The sequence below is a fragment of the Muscardinus avellanarius genome (assembly GCF_963383645.1).
Source record: "Muscardinus avellanarius genome assembly, chromosome: 2".
In the NCBI taxonomy this organism is placed as follows: domain Eukaryota; kingdom Metazoa; phylum Chordata; class Mammalia; order Rodentia; family Gliridae; genus Muscardinus; species Muscardinus avellanarius.
Window position 1 is genome coordinate 108,974,036 of NC_137787.1, and position 22,936 is coordinate 108,996,971.

The window sequence follows — 22,936 nt, forward strand, 5'->3', positions numbered from 1 at the left end:
CCACAAAAACATTTAGTAATTTCTATCACTGTATTGTTATATTTGTTGTGAAGTGTTGTCTGTAATGATTTTTTTTCTACCTAGGCCTTTTCAAAAAATGCAATTTTTAGTTAATCTTTTTTTTTTTTTTTTTTGGTGGCACTGGGGTGGAACCCAGAGGCTTTCTACCTCCAGGCTATACTCCCAGACCTATTTTCTCATTTATTTGGAAACAGGGTCTCACTAAGTTGCTGAGAGCCTCACTAAGTAGCTGAGGCTGGCTTCGAACCTGTGTGATCCTCCTGTCTCCGCCTCCCAAGCGCGGGGATTACAAGCGTGTGCCACCACGCCTAGCTTTTAGTTAATCTTTAAATGGAATAAATTTGCAAGAAATTATGTTAATTAGTCTTTTTTATTTATTTTTCAGAGGTGGCTGGATCCAAACAAACCAATAAGAAAGCAGCTAAAGAGTGAGCATACGTATTTACTTGATATTTTGCTCGTGTGCCTTATAAAGATAAAAGATTAATGTGATTCGATTAATTAGAACTGCTTTTATTAATTCTAGGAGGATCTCCTTACAGTTTGAACTTTAGAGTCAAATTTTTTGTAAGTGACCCCAACAAGTTACAAGAAGAGTATACAAGGTGGGTTTATGTAGTGTATCTCTTGAAAACATTGTCAAAACTTTCATATGAAATTTTGTGGTTAATTAGGCAAAAATAGATTAAATGGGGATAATTCTGTGCTTCCCAACCAGCACACAGAATAAATTATGGATATTCCTAAATAACTGTTTCCTTCCCGTTTGAATGACTGGGTGGGCAGTAAGGATTAGAATCTCTTGAATGCCCTCTCAAGCCACAGCTACCTCCTGAGCCATATAAGTACTGTGTTTTTCTACTTGTGAACATGGTTGAGAAGCACTGTGGTAATTAGACAAGGTTGAAATTATACCTAAGGGATGATATATAGTGAGACTTTTCAGTGTTTTTTCCATCTAAAAGCATGTTCTTTATCTTTTCATTGAGGAGAACATAGAAGTGTGTGTGTGTGTGTGTGTGTGTGTGTGTGTGTGTGTGTGTGTGTGTGTGTGTGTTTTACTAGGAGTGGAACCCAGGGGCATTTGACCTCCAAGCTACACCCCCTGCCCTATTTTTTATTCTTTATTTTGAAACAGGGTCTCACTAAGTTGCAGAGGGCCTCACTAAGTAGCTGAGGCTGGCCACGAACTGCGATCCTCCAGTCTCGGCCTCCTGAATGCTGGAATTACAGGCGTGCACCACCATGCCTGGCTAGTTGCCCATTTCTTTTTTTTTTTTTTTTTTTTTACATGAAAAATGTTTAATATCATTAGCAATCAGGGATATGCAAATCAAAACCACACACTACACTAAGATTTTATCTAACCCCAATCAGAATGGCAACCATCAAGAAGTCAAACAATAAATGCTGACAAGGTTGTGGGGAAATAGAAACTCTTTTACACTGTTGGTAGGATTGCAAATTAGTCGATCCACTATGGAAATCAGTGTTGGAATGGATCCCCCATACGATCCAGCTATACCACTCCTGGGTATCTTTCCAAAGGGACTGAAATCAGAATATTATAGTAATGTATGCATACCCTTGAATATATCAGCACAATTCACAATAAACAAATTATGGAACCAACGTAGGTGTCCATCAATAGATGAATGGCTTACAAAATTATAGGCTATAAACACAATGGATTTCTTTTTTTTTATATAATTTTTTTTAATTTTATTTTATTGGTGCACTGTATTCATACATCATAGTGGGATACAAACTTTTGTAGACCTACATGCACACATCGCCCAGTCAGCCCCCACCCGATCCCCACCCCATTCTCTCCCCATCCCTCCTTCCCATGCTTGGCTTAGTGGTTGACATCTAGTATTATAGCAATTTATCCAAAATTAAAAATGATAATCTCACATAACAGTTTCATTTGTCTGATACCAAGCGTTTGATGATTTAAAGATAGCATTTCAATATTTCTTTTTGCTTTCTTTCTTACTAGAGCATATTTTTTTCTGTTTTTTTAGGTGAAACTATCATATATTTATATATTTATTTTTCAGAAAAAAATCTATCCTAATATGGAATATGAATTCTAGATACCCAAAACGATCTTGAAAAAGAACAAAGCTAGCAGATACATATTTTCTGATTTCAAACCATATAAAGCTACAATAATTGAAACAGTGTAGTACTGTTCTAAAGTTGCCCATTTCTTGATTGAATTACTTGTGTTTTATTTTAGTGTTAAATTTTTTAAGTACTTTGTATATTTTAGATATTAGTTCTCTATCAGAAGAATAGCTGGCAAAGATCTCCCATTCTGTAGGCTCTCTCCTTAAACTCTTGATGGTTTCCTTTGATGATCAGAGCCTGGTATAGGCATAAAGACAGACACATAGACATGTGGAACAGAGTAGAAGATATAGAAACAAATATTACACATATACCCAACTTATTTTTGATAAAGGTGCCAGAAATACAACATTGGAGGAAAGATAGCCTTTTCAACAAATGGTGTTGGGAAAACTGGTTATATATTTGTAGAAAAATGGTAATTATGCTGAACGTGGTGGCACATGCTTATAATCCCAGTACTTGAGAGGTAGAGAAAGGAAGATCTCATGTTTGTGGCCAGCCTCAGTAACTTAGTGAGTATATCAGCAACTTAGCAAGACCCTGTTCCCAAATAAAATAGGTCTAGATGTGTAAGTAGCCCAGAGGTTGAAAGCCCCTGGATGTCTTTCCCAGTACCAAAAAAAAAAAAAAAAAAAAAGGAAAAAATAAAACTGAATTAAATTCTACCTCTCACCATGCACAAAAGTCAACCTAAGATCAAAAACCCGGAAATTAGTCCAGAGACTTTGAAATTACTAGAGGAGTGCATAGGCCCAACACGTCAACATAAAAGCACAGGTAGCAACTTTTTCAATAAGACCCCCAAATCCCCAAGGCACAGGAAATTAAAATAAGAATTAATAAGTTAGATGGCAGTAAATTAAAAAGTATATTATACCTCCTATAAAATTCTCACATAAGAATACAGATCAGTGACTACATTCAGAATTACTTCAAAAAATGAGTGCCAAATTTAAAAATCATATTTAAAGTTTCCTATAGATAGAATATTAGGTTTTAATATTGTTTAGAACAGTGTGCTAGAGTAGAGAAACAAAAGAAATATTCTTTATTTTTTTATTTTTTATTTATTTATTTTTGTAGTACTGGGGATGGAACCCAGGGGCATTCTACCTCCAGGAGGCACCCTCAGCCCTATATTTTATTCTTTCTTTCTTTCTTTTTTTGTGGTATTGGGGGTGGAACCCAAGGACTTTTCTACCTCCGGGCCATACTCCCAGACCTATTTTATATTTTATTTGGAAGCAGGGTCTCACTAAGTTGCTGAGAGCCTCACTAAGTAACTGAGGCTGGCTTCAAACACCCGACTTTATTCTCTATCTTGAAACAGGGTCTCACTGAGTTGCAAAGGACCTCACTAAATAGCCAAGTCTGGCCTTGAACTGTGATCCTTCTGTCTCAGCCTCCCAAATGCTGGGATTACAAGCATGTGCCACCACGCCTGGCAAAATAAAGATTCTTAATTTGTCTTAGGTGCCTGTACTTAGGTATCTATAGGGTCTTTAATACTTAAACCAAGTGAGAAAAATAAGATTCAAATTCTTGAGAATCCTTTTCTGTGTATTTATTGGGGGAAGGTTTAGTATTACCTTTTTATAATGAAAAAATTCAAGGATATAGGTTCCAGATTAGGCAGTCCTAAGATTTGCAACCTGTAATAAAGTCCAAGCTAATTTATCTTCAAGAATACAAAGTTGAAGCCGGGCATGGTGGTGCACACTTGTAATCCCTGCGCTTGGGAAGCTGTGACAGGAGGATCACACAGGTTCAAAGTCAGCCTCAGTAGTTTAGTGAGGCTCTCAACAACTTAATGAGACCCTGTTCCCAAATATAATATAGATCTGGGAGTAGTATAGCCTGGAGGTAGAAAGCCTCTGGGTTCCACCCCTAGTACCACCCAAATTAAAAAAAAAGACAAAGTTGTATAACCCAAAATAAAAAAAAGACAAAGTTGTATAATATGCCCTTTAATTTAGCATTATAGCCTTAGTTAAAATTTGTTCTTGTTAAGTCATTAAAAATTTTATATCATAATAAATATATGTAAATAAATACATATATTTGCAGTACTGGAGATTGAAGCCAGTAACATTCTACCTCCAAGCTATACCCCAAAGAAATAAGGTCTCACTAAATTGGAGAGGCTGGATGAGGCTGGCCACAAACCTGAAATCCTCCTGTCTCAGCCTCCCAAGTACTGGGATTACAAGTATGTGCCACCACACCCAGCTCATAATAAATAATTTTCAGTGTAGTAAAATGTTCCTTAATTTTGCATGACTCCAAGGAATCTTCTCTAAATTAATGAAAATTTTGACTTAGTAAGTAATATTAACTGCATTTTATTATTTGCACATACACATAATATCTTGAAATTAAGTAACAGAATAGTCCATCTTTTGTTTTATGTAGACTTTTAAAAGTATAGAAAATTAATTTAAATGACAGTAATTGGTTTCTTATGTATTTAATGCTTATGATAAGTTTGCTAATATAAGCAGTCAAAATATTGTCAGTTATAGCCAGGCTCATAATTTACTTCACTTAGAAAACTGTCTAAATTTCTGAATGGAATTTGAATATGCTGATTTTATAGCCTGTATTGAAAAACACAAGCAGGAAATAAATGTGTCTCCCTAATAATTAAGTCAAAATAACTTCTTGCTATTAAAGAAAGTGAATTTAAGTTTGGCATTGGTTGTGCTCAACCCATCAGTCCTGAATGATTATCTTTGCTTTCACATTTCAAAACCCTGTATAATGGAACATTATAGAATTTTGTAACTGGTTCTATTTGGCAAAATCCAGTACACAGCTAGTTTTTATTTAATTATCATAACGTACAGCAATGATTCTCTACCTAGATTACAAATGAAAGGCAATTGGGAGAGCTTTGAATTATATTAATTGGCCACACCTATAGATATTCTTATTAATAGATCTCAAGTGGGACTGGAGCACAGGTATTCACGCTCCCCTAGATGATTCTAATATATACTCAGGGTTAAGAAATGACTCTTTTAAAGGCCTGTGCCCAGCCCTGTGGGCCCATTGTGCTGGTGGCAGCAATAGCAGCAGCTGTCTAGCCCTCTCACCTCAGACTGTCGCCCCTGCCCCCAGTGGCCCCACTGAAGTAGAAATGGTGTTTCTGCCTGGCTTGCACCTGTTCTGTCTGAGCCTGATCCTGAGCCCTGTCTGCACCACCCTGGAATCTGTAGCATAGGCCAGCTTGCCATAGATGCTCTGAATATACTTCTCATCATTGTGGCTGACCTGTGCCACTCCCTGAAATGTTATGGGGATAAGCTAGTGTGGTCCCCAAATATCCACCAGCTGGCACCCCACAGCCTCTTTTTTTCAGAAAGTCTTTGCCCAGCAAATGGTATGTGTCCTGAGCATGTGTCTTTCCTCACTGGGAAGAGGTTTGATACCACCTGCCTATATGATTTCAGCTCCACTGGAAGGTACACATGGTAAACTTCACCACCATTCCTCAGTACTTTGAGATTGGCTACTTGACCATGTCTATTGGAAAAGTCTTGCTCCCTGGTATATCTTCTAATAATAGTGATAATTCTCCATGTAGCCGGTCTTTCCCACCCTATCATCCCTCCTCAGAGAAATATGAATATACTAAGACATATAGGGGACAAGACAGAGAACTCCATGCTAACCTGCTTTGCTCTGTGGATGTGGGCAATAGGCCTGAGGGACCTTGCCTGACAAACAGAATCTGAATATGCTATATAATTGTTGGAAAAGATGAAAACATCCACCAGTCCTTTCTTCCTGGCTGTTGGGTATCATAAGCCACATATCCCTTCAGATACCCCAAGGAATTTCAGAAGTTGAAATTCTTTCCTGGAGAACATCACCCTAGCTCCTGATCCTCAGGTTCCTGATGGCCTACCTCCTGTTTCCTGCAGCCCCTGGATGGACATCAGACAGCAGGAAGACATCCAAGCCTTAAAATATCAGTATGCTCTATGGCCCAATTCCGATGGACTTATAGCAGAAAATCCACCAGTAGAGCTACTTTCCTCTAAGTCCTATTTGGATATATAGTTAGGCTGCCTTTTGAGTACGTTGGATGATCTTCTGCTGACCAAGAACACCACTGTTGCATTCACCTCCAACCATAGGTGGGTGGGCCCTGGGCAAACAGAAAATGGAGCAAATATAGTAATTTTAACATCACTGCCCCTGATGTTCTGTGTTTCCGGGACACCTTCACTTTCAGAAACAGGAGAATATCTGCTCTCTTCCTGTGATACTTTTTATTCTACCTCAGAATTAATGGAGCCAGTCAGGCAAGCTGTGGACTTAGTGGAACTTGTGTGTCTCTTTCCCACGTTCACTGGACTTGCAGGACTATCTTGTTCTGTCATTTCACATTGAGCTGTGCAAAGAAGGCCATAGCCTTCTGAAGCATTTTCGATTTTGTGACTTAGAAGAAGATCCATACTTCCAAGGTAATCTCCTTGAATTTATGGCATATACCCAGTACTCCTGGCCTGTAGACTCCCCTCAGTGGAATTCTGATAAACCAAGTTTAAAAGATAAGGTCATAGACTATTCCATATATACGAGAGACTGTAAATACGCTGTGTGGTTTGGCTTCAATCCTGATGAGCTTCTGGCTAACTTTTTTGACATTCATGCAAAGAACTTGTATTTTATGGATTTTGGCCCCTTGAAGGGATCACAACATATATAAATGACTTTGAACTTCCATTCATTGTTGGATTGAGTTTTGCCAGATACAGAAGGCAAGATAGGAGGTGCTCCTTTCAAGCTGGTGAGAGAAGAAATTAGAGATGGATATTTTGTCATTACCATAATTTAGGAAGCAGCGTGGGAGGCAGTAATCCAAACATGCATCAATAATTTGGTCTAAGAATATGTAACAGCCAAACCTTTTTCTTTTTTTAACTTTTTATTGGTGCATTGTAGTCATACTTCTTAAGAGAGTACAAGATAGTAGAGGCATACATGCACACATCACCCAATTAGCCCTTACCCAATTTCCACCCCATTCCCTCCCCTTCTCTCCTTCTGTCTTTTTCAAAAAAGTTATAGTTCAGCTGAGCGTGGTGACGCACACTTGTAATCCCAGCATTCAGGAAGTTGAGACCAGAGGATCGCAGTTCGTGGACAGCCTCAGTTACTTAGTGAGGACCTCTGCAACTTAGTGAGATCCTGTTTCAAAATAAAGAATAAAAAATAGGGCAGGGGATGTAGCTCAGAGTTCAAATGCCCCTGGGTTCCATCCCCAGATCCACACACACACACACACACCAAAAAATGTCTTAGTTCAAGCCAGGCGTGGTGGTGCGCCCTTATAATCCCAGCATTTGGGAGGCTGAGACTGGAGGATTGCAGTTTGTGGACAGCCTCAGCTACTCAGGCCCTCGGCAACTTAGTGAGACCCTGTTTCAAAATAAAGAATAAAAAATAGGGCAGGGAGTGTAGCTCGGAGGTCAAATGTCCCTGGATTCCATCCCCAGACCCACACACACACAAAAAGTCATAGTTCAGTCATTTAATAAGTACAAAGTGAACAATGCAAGATTATGTCATACCTTTGTATATTAAGATCATACTAACAAAACTTAACACTGTGCTCAAGAAATGTTCAATTATTTGTGGAATTGAGTGCATTTCAAAAAGTAACCATGTATCCAATTAACTTCTACCCTAAGTTTCTTGTTATTTTGTTTATAACTTAATATATTTTAGGAAGCTCAATATTTTAAAAATATATTAACATGTTATTTACCTTTCTCAAGTATAAAATATAAATAATTCTAAAAAAAGGAAATGCTCTTTCAAAATTTAAGTGCTTGGATAGTCGAAACATGATTATTAATAGATACTCAGCTGCCAAATTTTCTGGAGTAGTCAGGATCCCACAAAAACAGAACATCTGCTGTACTTCCTTATTCTTTGTGATATCATTTTGAATTAGTGGGGAAAAGAATGGAGTCAGAGGGTCTCTATAAAGTTAAATGTCATTCAGTATTGACAAGTGCTGGTATCATTAGATTTGATTCCACTTTCCAAGATACATACACTTTCCAAGATACACACACACATAGATACATAGGCAAATGATATTACCCAGGATCACAGGCTAATTTACCTACTACTTGAATCAAACTTCTACTTTAATAATCCTTCTTGGTTTAATTAATATGTAAGTAAAATTTATCTAGTTTAGGCATTATTTGTGCAGGATTTATAATATTATGTCAAGGATATATATGTTCTTTAAATCATAACTGTAAAGTTGTTGATCTTCCAGGAACCTTTTTATTTCTTTTTGTGTGGTGCTGAGGATCTAACCCAGAGCCAGAGTCTTGTTATGTTTTGCACTCAGCCACTGAGTTATATCCCCACCCCATCTTTAAGTTTTAAATATGAAACCAGCAAGACCTGATAGGAATATACTGTCTTGGATTAAATGAACAGTATTTATAATATTGTCTCTTAAGTGTCGTGGGGAGTTTATGTACTTGATTAATATATGAAACTGTTTTGTTGTTGTTGTTGTTGTTGTTGTTGTTTTTGCGGGTTTGGGGATGGAACCCAGGGAAATTTGACCTCCAAGCTACATCCCTTGCCCTATTTTTTTTATTCTTTATTTTTGAAACAGGGTCTCACTAAGTTGCAGAGGGCCTCACCAAGTAGCTGAGGCTGTCTACAAACTGCAGTTCTGTGGTCTCAGCCTCCCAAATGCTGCACCACCACACCTGGTTTATATGAAACTGTTTGTATTAGGAATTTTTGTTGTTTTTCTGTTTGTTGTCATTGTTCTTTGTTTTTTCTTTTGGTAATGAATATCTGATTCTCTGAAAACCTTAATTACATTCTTTGGTAATTTCATTATTGTCATAGGACTATTAATGACTAGCCAAACTAGGATTTTTAATGAATTTTGACTCTTGGAATATGTACTTTTTTTTTTTAAAGTTGGATGAAAAAAAAGTCTTATAATTTCCTGCTTAAATATTTAAAACCACAAAATTTGTTCTTCTGCCAACATTATACAGAACAGGTAACTTTGCTCAAATGTTAATAATGAGTGAATGCCTTACCTACACAGGGACAGAAGGACAATACCATTTTGCAGTCTCGTTTATATTTTCATTAATTTTAAAAGAAATTACTTGACACTAATAATTGAAGGCAATAGGAGAAAAAGGAGCTTCGTTGTTTTTGAGATCAGAGAGAATATTCGTAATTCAAATGGAAGTGGACTGTTGATCTTCTGTGATAAGCCACAATGATAAAATGATCAACACATAGATCTGTCCTTGCAGCTGTCTCTTCCTATTTCAGCAGAAATAGGATCGTTTTCTTTCATTGGTTTCAAGTGTGTTGTAGTCAGCTCTCCTATGGTTTTTTTTTTGTTTGTTTTGTTTTTTGGGGTTTTTTTTGGTGGTACTGGAGGTGGAACCCAGAGGCTTTCTACCTCTGGGCTATACTCCCAGGCCTATTTTATATTTTATTTGGAAACAGAGTCTCACTAAGTCACTGAGAGCCTCACTAAGTAGCTGAGGCTGGCTTTGAACCTGTGCGATCCTCCTGTCTCAGCCTCCCAAGCACAGGGATTACAAGCGTAGGCCACCATGCCTGGCTCTCCTGTGTATCTGATGCTCATATTTTTTCTATGCTTATCTACTTTCTGCATACACCAATTCTCAGAATATTTTTTTAATCTTCTCCCTTGCTCATAGAACTTTTCTCCTTTGCTCATATAACTGTGTGTGTGTGTGTGTGTGTGTGTGTGTGTGTGTGTGTGTGTGTGTGTGTGTGTGATACTGGGAGTGGAACTCAGGGGCCTTCTACTTCCTGACTATCACCCTAGACCTATTTTTATACTTTATTTGGAAACAATGTCTAAGTTGTTGAGAGCTTCACTAAGCTGCTGAGGCTAGCTTCTAACCTGTGATCCTCCTGTTTTAGCCTCCCAAGTACTGGGATTACACGTGTGCGCCACCACACCCAGATCTTATATAACTTTAATCTTCAGAAGTTTTGTAAATAGAAATAAGATATTCAAAGTATAAAATTTATGTATCAAAGAATTTTTGTAATTTGTGTTAATGAATTTATGAAAGTTTACTTTTAACCAATGCACCAATGTGTACATGTATTAACATTACATGTACTAAAATGTAGATTATAAAAACAAATTTTTAAATTGTTTAATTATGGTTTCTTAGACCTGAAAATGTTATAATGTTATAATTCCACTAATTTCTTTTTAAGGTACCAGTATTTTTTGCAGATTAAACAAGATATTCTTACTGGAAGGTAAGCCATTTTAATTTCCTTGTAATAGATTTAAATTAAAAAATACTTACAATTCTGTATTGCTGGTCTGTATTACTGAAGTAATTAATTATTATTTAAACAAGTTATCAAAAATGGTTACTCATAATATAAATTCCTTTCTTCAAAAAAGTTTATTTTTTTTTACATTTTTTAAAATTTATTTTATTGGTGCACTGTATTCATACATCATAATGGGATAAAAATAATACTTTTGTAGACATACATGCACACATCGCCCAGTTAGCCCCTACCCGATCCCCACCCCGTTCCCTCCACATCCCTCCTTCCCATGCTTGTCTTAATGGTTGACATCTAGTATTATAGCAATTTATCCAATATTAACATTGATAATCTCACATAACAGTTTCATTTGTCTGATAACAAACTTTTGATGACTTAAGGATAACATTTCACTATTTCTTTTTGCTTTCTTTCTTACCAGAGAATATTTCTTTCTTTTTATTTTTTAAGGTGAAACTATCATATATTTATTTATTTATTTTTCAGAAGAAATCTATCCTGATATGGAATATGGACTCTAGATACCCAAAATGATCTCAAAAAAGAACAAAGCTAGAAGATGTATATTTTCTGATTTCAAACCATATAAAGCCACAATAATTGAAACAGTATAGTACTGTTCTAAAGGCAGATATATAAACCATTGGAGTTAAATACAAGCCTAGAGCTAAATTCTTCCCTATATTGTCAAGTTATTTTTGACAAGGTTTCCACGAACATTTGGTGGAGGAAATAATTATCTTTTAACTAAGTATTGTTGAATAATAATAATTACATGGAAAAGAATAAAATCGTACCCTTACCTAACACCATATACAAATATTAACTCAAAATAGATAAAAGACCTAAATATAAATCTTAAGACTATATACTTTTAGAAGAAAATCTGGGTCATAAAGCCTCACAACATTGAAATTGGCAGTGATCTCTTGGATATGATTTCAATGGCACAGGCAACAAAAGGGTAAACAAACTCCCTAAAAAATAAAAGCATATTGTATATCCAAAGACAATGTAAACCGATTTAAAAGTTACTGATAGAATGGGATAAAATATTTCCAAATGCTATATCTGAAGGTATATTAGTATTCCAACTAGAAATCCTAAAAATTAGCAACAATAAAAGCAAACAATACAATTTATAGATAGGTAAAAGACTAACATAAATAATGAATCTCCACAGATAACCAAACTTAGTTGTCTGTTGGATGGAAAATCTTGTTTCTCTGGTTCTGGTGTGAGTTACCTATTTCTTCTTTGTAGTTAATCTCTTTGAGTATTTTCTCAAGCGCTGGTTTTGAAGACATAAATTCCTTCAGTTTCTGTTTGTCATGGAAGTTTCTTATTTCCCCATCTAATTTGATAGAAAGTTTTGCTGGGTAGGAAATTTTTGGCTGGAAGTTGTTTTCTTTCAGAGTTTGGAATATGTGACTCCAAGCCCCTCTGGCTCTCATGACTTGGTTTGGGAAGTCTGGAGTGATTCTAATTGGTTTGCCTCTGAATGTCACTTGGCCCTTTGTTTTTGTTACCTTTAAGATTCTCTGCTTGGCTTCCACATTGGTCATTTTGACAATTATGTGGCGTGGGGATCCTCTTCTCTGATCCTGTCTAAAGGGAGTTCTATAAGTTTCCTGGACCTGTGTATTGACCTCTTGCTCTATGTTTGGAAAATTTTCTGCTATTATTTCTTTGAAGATATTACTTATCCCTTTGGTTTCACCTTCTTTTCCCTCTTCTATTCCAGTTATTCTTAGGTTAGCTCTCTTAAAATGGGCCCATATTTTTTCAGTGTCAGATTCCTGCTGTCAGATTTTTTTTCTAAATTAGAAACTATGCGTTCATTTTTTGAATGATCTTCTAAGATCAAGATTCTATTCTCCATGTGGTCTAGTCGGTTGTTTGTACTTTGAATTGTGGCCTTTACTTCATTAATTGCATCCTTTATCTCTTTTTGGCTCTCTCTGAATTCTTTTCAAAACACCTCTATTATTTCTACAGTTATTTTCTTGATGTGATCTTCTAGAAATCTCTGAATTTCTGTTTTATCGGATTCTGATGTTGTGGGGTTGTGGGCATTCATTGCTCCATTGTTATTCCTCTTTCCCATGATTTCTGAAGTTTGTGCCTTCTCTGGGTTCTTCCCTTGGGTCACTACGACTTAACTTAAGGTCCTCTGGATCTCGAGTCTGTGGTATCTCGGTCCCCACTACTCCTTTACTGGGTTGTATCACAGAGTTTCAGACCCTGGGAGTCAATCAAGGCTGCTTTAGACCATGGGGGGTGCCAGGTTGGGCGTTCTCCTATGGTGTGATATCTCTGCCACCGCCACTTCCCCAGTGGGTCAAGTCCCTGGGAGTCAGTATTGGGATTTCTCCTCCAGGTCCCGCAATTTGACTCATTGTTGTTGAGTACGCAGATGTAACTGTAGTGGACTCGGTGAATTCGCTGCTGCTGCTGCAGGTGGCAATATGGCGCTGCTGTTACGCCTTCGGCAGTGAGGCTGGCCTATTTTTTCTCTGGTTTTGGGTTCCACTCTGAGTCCCTCCAAGGTGTGCTGAGCCCAGCCCCTGGGAGCTTTAGATGCTCCCTGCGCCGAGAAATCTCCTGAATCCTGCCCGGCTGTTCCACAGCGGCTCACCTCGGCTCGCTGTCCGCCACTCCTCTCTGGAGAATGGTGGGCTATTGAGTGCGTATTCTAGAGCTGTCTGGTGAGCTCGCCGCTGCCCCCGGCAGTAAGGCGCTGCTGCCGCATCCTCGGGTGTGAGGCCAGCGTATCTCCTCTGTGGCTCTGAGTTCCATTATGAGTTCCCTTCCTTTCTGGAGCCTGGTGCTGCAAAAGAAGATGTCGCCCGCCACTCCACACCGCAGCTCCGGCTGCAGCACTGCGGTCTGGTTTCTGGTGTCTCGTTTTTCCAGCCCTCTTTTTCTCTGTCCCTTGTAATTACATTTTTTGTTTCTCTGCTGATAGTGTTTTCTGGCTATGAAAGGCGCTGATTTTGTGGTAATAGAGATTGGTTTTTAGTGGGGCTCATAAGCCCTGCTTTTCTCCGTCACCATCTTCCCGGAAGTCAAGTTTATTTCTTAATAGTTAAAAATAAGTCACATAGCCAGGCATGGTGGTACACGCTTGTAATCCCAGCATTCAGGAGTCTGAGATGAGAGGATCACGGTTCATGGCCAGCCTTAGCTGCTTAGCGAGGCTCTTTGCAATTCAGCGAGACCCTGTTTCAAATTTAAAATGACTCAAAAATTGATTTTGTATCCAGACTTTGCAGAATTTGTTGATCAGCTCTGTAAGCGTTTTGGCGGAGTTTGTTGGATTTTCTAAATATAGTATCATGTCATCTGCAAATAGTGAAAGTTTGAGTGCTTCTTTCCCTATTTGTACTCCTTTGATTTCCTTTTCTTGCCTTATTGCTCTGGTTAGAATGTCAAGTACTATATTAAAGAGATGTGGTGATAATGGACGTCCTTGTTTTGATCCTGTTTTTAGGGGGAATTCTCAAAGTTTTTCCTCATTTAATATGATGATTGTTGGCGGGATTGCAAACTAGTGCAACCACTTTGGAAAACAGTATGGAGAATCCTCAGAAGAATGGGAACAAATTTACCATTCGATCCAGCAATACCACTTCTGGGTGTCTTCCCAAAAGAAAGGAAACCAAACTACCAAACTAATGCAGGTGTATCTATGTTCATAGCTGCACAATTCACCATAGCCAAACTATGGAACCAGCCAAGATGTCCATCAACAGATGAATGGATTACAAAACTGTGGGATATGTACACAATGGAATTTTACTCAGTCATAAAGAAAAACACAATTGCAGCATTTACAGGGAAATGGATGGAACTGGAGGACATTATGCTAAGTGAGATTAGTCACAAAAAATAAGAAATCGGGTGCTTTCCCTAATATGTGAAAGCTAAATAGAAATGGGTCATAGGAAGAACTCTAGATGAAAAAGGAAATCCTATAGAGGAGCAAAGAAGACAACCTAACTGTGGGGATGGGGGGGGGGAGGAAACTCTCTATAGCACACAATGTACTTATTCATATCTAGTCAACCACTAAGACAATCATGGGAGGGAGGGAGGGAATGGGATGGGGTCTGGGTGGGAGCTGGCTGGATGATGTATGCATGGATGTCTACACAAGTTTGTTACCCCATTATGATGTATACAATGCACCAATAAAAATTTAAAAAATAAATAAAATTATAAAAAAAATAAAAAGACTAAACAAATAGTGCTGGGGCTGTAGCTCAGAGGTAGAATACCCTTGGGTTCAATCCTGGGTAACACAGAAAAAAAAATTTTAAATTAAAAAATAAAGTCACAGAAATTTAAGGTGTGAATAGTATAACATAAATTGTAGTACCTTTGAGAAAACACTATGTTTAAGCTTAGATTATGTATTTTCTGTTCTGCTTTATCAGATTACCCTGTCCTTATACTACTGCTGCCCTTTTAGCTTCATTTGCTGTTCAGTGTAAGTATCAACCCATTTTTAAGTAAAAAAGCATGATTTTGTGATATTTTTTGATAGTGTATTGCTTTTAATATAGAAGTTTATAACACATGTTACTATGCAGAAAAAATAGAAACTAGAGGAAATGAAATACAAGTTAGCAATTGCTTTGATTCCTGAAAGGAACTTTTGTGGAAATAGTTTTATATGTAGAGAGTGTTAAATTAGCAATTGACCATTTAATGGTTACATTAGAAATACAAGTATTTCTAGAAATATGATGCAATTGATGACATTACTGATTTGGCTAGAGTAACTGAAAAAATTTTAATGTGCAAACATGTTCATTTCATTCTTAGCTGAACTTGGAGACTACAATCAGTCAGAAAACTTGCCAGGCTACCTCTCAGATTATTCTTTCATTCCTAATCAACCTCAAGATTTTGAGAAGGAAATTGCAAAATTGCATCAGCAACATATGTAAGGATTTATTTAGTTTACTGCTTATTTGGTAGACTTCTTGTGGGCATCCTTTCTGGAGAAAGACTTTAAATTATACCTAAAGTTATCGATGTATTTACTTAATATTAGAATAATTGCTGTTATATAAAATAAGATTATTATTATAAAGAAATATAGGGGATCTATATTAAAAATATTATTTTATAAAATATATAAGACTTGTTTTCATTTGTTAAGAATCATAACACTCTTTGTAAACAGAAATTTGTTTGCTATTATATAAAATTATTAGTTTAATGCAGATCAATCTCCATGGTAATTCTTTCTTTTTAGGTATATGAAAGAAACTTACTATGTTTGTAATGGGCAGGAGAAAAGAACTTTATGTAATTCTCAATTTATAATAAGTATTTCTTTAAAAACAGCATTGTTTTATTCACAACTCTACTCAGCTCCTTTGTGTGTGTGAGTCTTAATTTTCTATAACATTTTTCAAGAAGAGATTGGTTATTTTTTATAGAAGGTAATATTTGTTAGTTCAGAATTTAATTTTGCTTTAACACATGATTCAAAATACTCATAGAAGAAATTAAGCAGTATTGCATAATAGATAAGACTCTGAACTAGAGGGGCAGAATCCTTGGATGAATTTCTGGTAAGGATACTTATTATTGGAGAACCTTGGCTGAATATTCTGTCTCTGCTTCTATGTTTCCCTATATATTAATTGGGGATAATAAAGGGAACTATCACTGAAGTTATTTTAAGTCTTAAAAGAGTTTTTGTTTTGTTTTGTTTTGTTTTTTGGTGGTACAGGGAATGGAACCCAGGGGCCTTGTACCTCTGTGCTATACTCCCAGACCTATTTTATATTTTATTTGGAAACAGGGTCTCTTAAGCCAACTGAGGCTGGCTTCAAACCTGTGCGATCCTCCTGTCTCAGCCTCCCAAGCATGGGGATTACAAGTGTGCGTCACCATGCCCAGCTTTAAAAGAGTTTTTACACACAAAATTTTCAGGATGGTACTTCGCATTAATAGGCACTGAAAAAAATGTTAGCTCTTATTAAGAAAACTTAGTTTCATTTGGTAAAATAACTCATATATCTAAAACATGATGATGAACTATAGCCAGTGCCTATTTTTGTATGGCCTATGGGCTAAAAATGGGTATATCCCCAAATAAATATCATATATGTAAGTAAATATATATGTACATATGTGTGTGTGTATATATGGGTTCTTGTTTGTTTGTTTGTTTGTTTGTTTAGTGGGTCTGGGGATGGAACCCAGGGGCATTTGACCTCCAAGCTACACCCCCTGCCCTATTTTTTATTCTTTACTTTGAAACAGGGTCTCACTAAGTTGCTGAGGGCCTCACTAAGTAGCTGAGGCTAGCCATGAACCGCAGTCCTCTGGTCTCAGCCTCCCAAATGCTGGGATTACAAGCGTACACCACCACACCTGGGTCTTATTTATTTTTTAAGATGTTGGGATAGAACCCCCAGGGTCTTGCATATGCTATGTAAGTATTCTGCTGAGCTACACCTCTAGCCTATATACATTTTAAATGATTGGGGGAAAAACAAAAAAAAAATATATATATATAGCATTTTGTGGCATTTGAAAATTTATAAAATTCGGTGTCCATAAGTAAACATTCATTTGAACACAGTGTCTTAATTATTTATATGTTGTCTGTGGCAGCTTTCACACAATGGAAGAGTTAAGTAATTGCAACAAAGACCATCTGTCCTAAAGCCTAAAATGTTTACTGTAATGTAAACATTACACCCCTTTCCAGTAATGGTTTGCTGGCCTCAGATCTAAAATAGACTAATGACTAAGAATTTTAATAGAATGACTGATGTGGTAAGGAGACTATTATGGTCTAAAAACAAATTCCTTTATAGTAAAGTTCAACATTTGGCTTATCTGAATTAAGGATTTGAAGATAAACCTGATTGAAAAATTTTACCAATAATGAAAAATCTTTTCTGTAAGGAAAAGGTTTGTACATTTAATAAGATAATGATTATGTACTTCTGTTTGGTATAAAACAATGATTTATCAGATATGTAAAGGAAAAGGTAGAATTTTTCAATTTAGCTGGGGAGCTATATATTTTACTTAAATTTTATAGAAAAGGGAAGTATGTCTACTTTTTGAGAAGTCACATTTACTACATTGGCAGTTAGTTGGCTCCCTTTTTTAGTATTATTAGTAAATCAAAAGTTGATATCCAAGAAAAAAAGGTTGATAGCCTTTCTTTTGTAATTTATTGCTTTTGTTGTGCTATAGCCTGATAACATCAGATAATCAGGATTATCAGAACTGTCTATGAAATAGAAGTAAATCTAGGCAAGTAATTCTTCAGCTTGTATTCTTTTTCTTTCTTTCTCCCTTCTTTTTTTTTTTTTCTTTTTTTTTTTCCCCCCCCAGTACTGCGGATGGAACCTGGGGGCATTCTACCTCTGAGCTACACTCCCAGCCCTATTTTTATTTATTTTGAAACAGGGTCTCACTGAGTTGCAAAGGGCCTCACTAAGTAGCTGAAGCTGTCCTCGAACTACAATCCTCCTGTCTCAGCTTCCCAAATGCTGGGATTACAAGCAGGTGCCACCACACTTGGCTTTAAGCTTGTATTCTTAAGAATCACTTGGGGCCGGGCGTGGTGGCACACGCTTGTAATCCCCACTCTTGGGAGGTGGACACAGGAGGATCAAGCTGGTTCGAAGCCAGCCTCGCTGGCCTAAGAGACCCTGTTTCCAAAAAAATACATAAAATAGGTCTGTAAGTGTAGCCCAGAGTTAGAAGGGTTTCCAGGAACCCCAGTACCAACAAAACAAAACACGAATCACTTGGGATACTTCTCAGACTTTTTCTGGATGTAAAGTTTTTAAAATAGATTTACTCTTATTTCATAGAGTTTTTTATAAGTCTGTAAAGCTTGCTGTATCTTGTACTTCTGGAAAATAATGATTTGTTTTATGAAAGTGTGCACTCCAAATAAGTTACATGTTACTATATAGAACCAAGAGGAGTAGGTCTGCGTGGTATTTTGTAGAAGATTTAATTGGACTGCTCACTTTTTCAGGCAAATGACCTTTTGCTTATTTGGCCATATTTCGATTGCTCTAATTTTTAACTGAATGATGTTTTTACAGAGGCTTATCTCCTGCAGAAGCAGAATTTAATTATCTGAACACAGCACGTACCTTAGAACTCTATGGAGTTGAATTCCACTATGCAAGGGTAAGTGAAAAAACTTACTTTGATGATGATGAGCTAGGCTTCAGTACTCAGTATCAAATATTTTTAGTACTTTGAAACAGAAAATGAATAGAATAATTTGTGATTCACATAATTGCACTGTAAATTTTCTCTGAATGTATTTTTGCAATAAAAGATAAAATACCTAATAAGAAAATTGGTTGTTTATGTTTTTCCTCCCTGGTGGTTTTATGTTATAAAGGTAATTTTTGGAGACAGTACTTTTTTGGGGTTTTTTTTTGTGGCACTGGGGTTCCTGGAAACCCTTCTACCTCCAAGCTACACTCCCAGCCTGATTTTTTTAGTTTTTGTTTTTGAAACTGGGTCTCACTAAGTTGCAGAGGACCTTACTAAGTAGCTGAGGCTTTCCACAAACCTGGATCCTCCTGTCTCAGCCTCCCAAGTTTTGGGATTAAAAGTGTGTGCCACCACGTCCAGCTTAACCTGATCTACATTATGACATGAGACTATATAATGTAACAAATAAAAAATAAAAGGAAAATTACATAAATATGCTTTGATATGCTAAAAAGAAAAAGGTTAGTCGGGTATGGTGGCACATTCTTGTAATCCCAGTGCTTGGGAGGCTGAGACAGGAGGATCCCACAGGTGTGAAGTCAGCCTTAGCATTAAGGCTCTCAGGAACTTAGTGAGACCCTTAGTGAGACCAAATAGTTGCCTAAAGAAAACCTTGGCCTTAAACTCTCTTTCCAGCTGATACCCTTATTAGGGTCAACAATTTGTCAACCAAAAGTATAAATCTATGGTTAACCCAACTGATGATTATAATTCTACTGAGAGTAACTGTACTCTAGGTACTTTTAAATAAATATAACAACTTCAGTGAGACCCTGCTGCAAAATAAAGGATAAAAAATAGGACTGGGTTCCATCCCCAGGACCACACTAAATAAATAAATAAATAAATAAATAAATAAATAAATAAATAAATAAATAAATAAATAAATCATGCTTAGAGCCTTACATAAGCATATTCTAGGAAAAGTTTCAGTTCTTTTTTTTTTTTTTGTATACTGGTATTGAACATAGGGGCATTCTACCTCTAAGCTATACCCTTAGTCCTATTATCATTATTATTATTATTATTTTTAAACAGGGTTTCACTAAGTTACCAAAGGTGGTCACAAACTTGCAATCCTCCTGTCTCAGCCTCCCAAGTACTGATATTACAAACGTTTGACCCCACGCTCAACTGAGCTTCGGTTCCTAATGTTTCACAAAGCTCATGTCATCTCTCCCTTAGAAGTCCAGATGACTTGTTTGTTTTTTCAGAGAATTATATCTTGTAATTTTGAGTGTTGTGGTGTAGAAATCTGTTTATCTGAATTTATAATGTGAAAGTCTCTCAAACTTTATATTTTCTTTAAAATGTCTTGTAACCCTCTTACCTTATTTGGGGCTTAATATTTTTGGATACAATTCTCTAAAATAAAATGTAAAAGTCAATATGTGTTCGACTAGATTTTTATTATAGTAAAGTTTACAATTGACAAAATTTTAAATACATGAATTAAGCTATGCTTAAAAATAAGATCATCAAACACATTTTACTCCTCTGCAATTTTATTATAATAAAATTTATAAGTGATTGGTCATTAAATATGTAGATTAAGCTATGCTGAAAAGACCACCAAAAGTATTTTATTCCATTGCAGTTTTCTTTTTGGTGGTACTGGGGATTGAACCCAGGGCCTCAAACATGTTACTCAAGTACTCTACCACTGAGCTACTATATCCACAGCACTTTAAAAATTTTTATTTTCTTTTAAGATAGGGTTTTTGCTAAGTTTCCCAGGTTGGCCTACTTCTGATCCTCTTCCCTCAGCCTCCTGAGTAGCTAGCATTATAGGCATGCACATATAATCCAGCTTCTTTGCAGTTTTCTAACTGATTTTTATATCTTCAGTGATTGCTATCACTGAAATACAAAGGGTGTTGGACATTTTATTTAAATATTTTTGTTCAAATGACAAGGCTAGATAGATATCATATACCCTTGCCTTTTGATTTAAGGTAATTTTGCTCATTTAAATTATTATGATACTGTTTCTCAAAAACCTTAAATGTATAGGACAAGATAATAGGAATTTCTTTTCTTTTCTTTTCTTTCTTTTTTTTTGTGTATGGTGTTATTGGGGTTCCTGGAAACCCTTCTACCTCTGGGCTACACTCCCAGACCTATTTTATATTTTTATTTCGAAAAAGGGTATCTTAAGCCAGCAAGGCTGGCTTCGAACCAGCGTGATCCTCCTGTCTCCGCCTCCCAAGTGCAGGGATTACAAGAGTGCACCACCACACCCGGTGATAATAGGAATTTAAATTTTAAATTATCAGCATTATTTAGGAACATAATTTGTCTAAAACTAAAAGGCTAAAAAATGGTGTTCTTTGTACGGATAATGAGAGAAGAGACTGCAGATGTTTAGTAAATAGGAAGGGACGTTTTGTGGCACCAAAAGAAAAGGACAAAAGGTAGATAAAGAGACATAAAGAGAAGACTTAAGTTTTAATTGATTATCACAAGGAAAAGTGTATTTGAAGCAATTTTTTACTTTGACAAGCAAGGTAAAATGTTTTCTCTCTGCCTTCAAGAGGAGCTGAGTTACTTATCTCAAACTCCAAGAGTCGTAGAAGTGTCTGCCTTCCATGCCTTATGTAGCACTGATGCTAAGAATGCTTTAGTGAATGAAACATCTCTGCCCTCATGGAACTCGCATGGTAATGGAGGAGGAAGAAATGGAATCCATGTTTGTCAGATTCGTAGAGTGTGAAGGGAAAGTACAGACTACTTGTGGGGTTGTATGGGGTTCTATGGCAGGAACATCTAGAAAAAGAGGGTAAGGAAGATTCTTAGAAAAAGTAGCATATTTATTTAAGCCACATAATGAAAAAGTTTGTCAAGAGTATGAATTTTAATATGTGTATGGATTTCTGTAACTGCTGTAACAGTCATAATACAAAGCAGTTTCATCACCTCACACCCATGCCACTTTAGTCAAAGTTTTGCTTTTCCCTAATTCTTGACAAACACTAGTCTATCCTCTGACCCTTTAGGTGTGTTCTTTCTCAAGCATAAGTGTACCCTATGTTATGTAACCTTTTGAGTTTTGCTTCTTTGAGTGTAACAGAGATTTACCCAAATTATAGTATGCTTAAGTAGTGTGTTCCTTTTTATACTGAGTGGTGTTCCATTGTATGGATGTACTATGCAACTGCAAAACAGAGGAACCCTAATGGTGTCTTTTTGTCTTTAGTCATTCAGTGAGATAACTTTTATTCCTTAGGTACCCAACATTATAGTAAAGGGATAGAAAATTTTGTTTAATTTTCCCTTTTATCTATCCATTTCTGAAAGTAGTGAGTATGCACTCATGGATTAAAAAAATATATATATTTTTTTTTTTCTTTTTTTTTTTCCTTTTTTTTATTGGTGCACTGTATTCATACATCATAGTAGGATACATACTTTTGTAGACATACATGCACACTTTTCCCAGTCAGCCCCCACCCAATCCCCACCCCATTCTCTCCCTATCCCTCCCTCCCATGCTTGGCTTAGTAGTTGACATCTAGTATTATGGCAATTTATCTAAAATTAAAAATGATAATCTCACATAACAGTTTCATTTGTCTGATACCAAGCTTTTGATGACTTAAAGATAACATTTCAATATTTCTTTTTGCTTTCTTTCTTACCAGAGAATATTTTTTTCTATTTTTTATGTGAAACTATCATATATTTATATATTTATTTTTCAGAAAAAAATCTATCCTAATATGGAATATGGAGTCTAGGTACCCAAAACGATCTTGAAAAAGAACAAAGCTAGAAGATATATATTTTCTGATTTCAAACCATATAAAGCTACAATAATTGAAAGTGTAGTACTATTCTAAAGGCAGATATATAAACCATTGGAGTTAAATAAAAGCCTAGAGCTAAATACTTCCCAATATTGTCAAGTTATTTTTGACAAGGTTTCCACGAACATTTGGTGGTGGAAATGATAATCTTTTAACTAAATATTGTTAAAAAATAATAATTACATGGAAAAGAATAAAATTGGACCCTTACCTAATCCCATATACAAATATTAACTCAAAATAGATAATAGACCTAAATACAAATCTTAAGACTATAAACTTTTAGGAGAAAATCTGGGTCATAAAACCTCACAACATTGAAATTG

At 36.3% G+C, this 22,936-nt stretch overlaps 1 protein-coding gene and 1 pseudogene across 2 annotated transcripts in view; both read left to right on the forward strand.

The window, feature by feature from the left end:
* The window catches only part of PTPN4 (protein tyrosine phosphatase non-receptor type 4), a gene marked incomplete at both ends in the record, with an annotated part of 165,389 nt that overhangs the window by 33,062 nt on the left and 109,391 nt on the right, over positions 1-22,936 (forward strand). The window contains 6 exons of the mRNA XM_080688801.1: positions 407-449; positions 548-626; positions 10,435-10,479; positions 14,961-15,013; positions 15,352-15,472; positions 18,621-18,708. Of these exons, the coding sequence (XP_080544927.1) occupies positions 407-449; positions 548-626; positions 10,435-10,479; positions 14,961-15,013; positions 15,352-15,472; positions 18,621-18,708 (429 nt within the window). The remainder of the gene's footprint in view (positions 1-406; positions 450-547; positions 627-10,434; positions 10,480-14,960; positions 15,014-15,351; positions 15,473-18,620; positions 18,709-22,936) is intronic.
* On the forward strand, positions 892-6,877 carry LOC308279854 (iduronate 2-sulfatase-like; annotated as a pseudogene). Its single transcript has 3 exons — positions 892-910; positions 5,100-5,293; positions 5,338-6,877. The product of its transcript is annotated as an iduronate 2-sulfatase-like (transcript).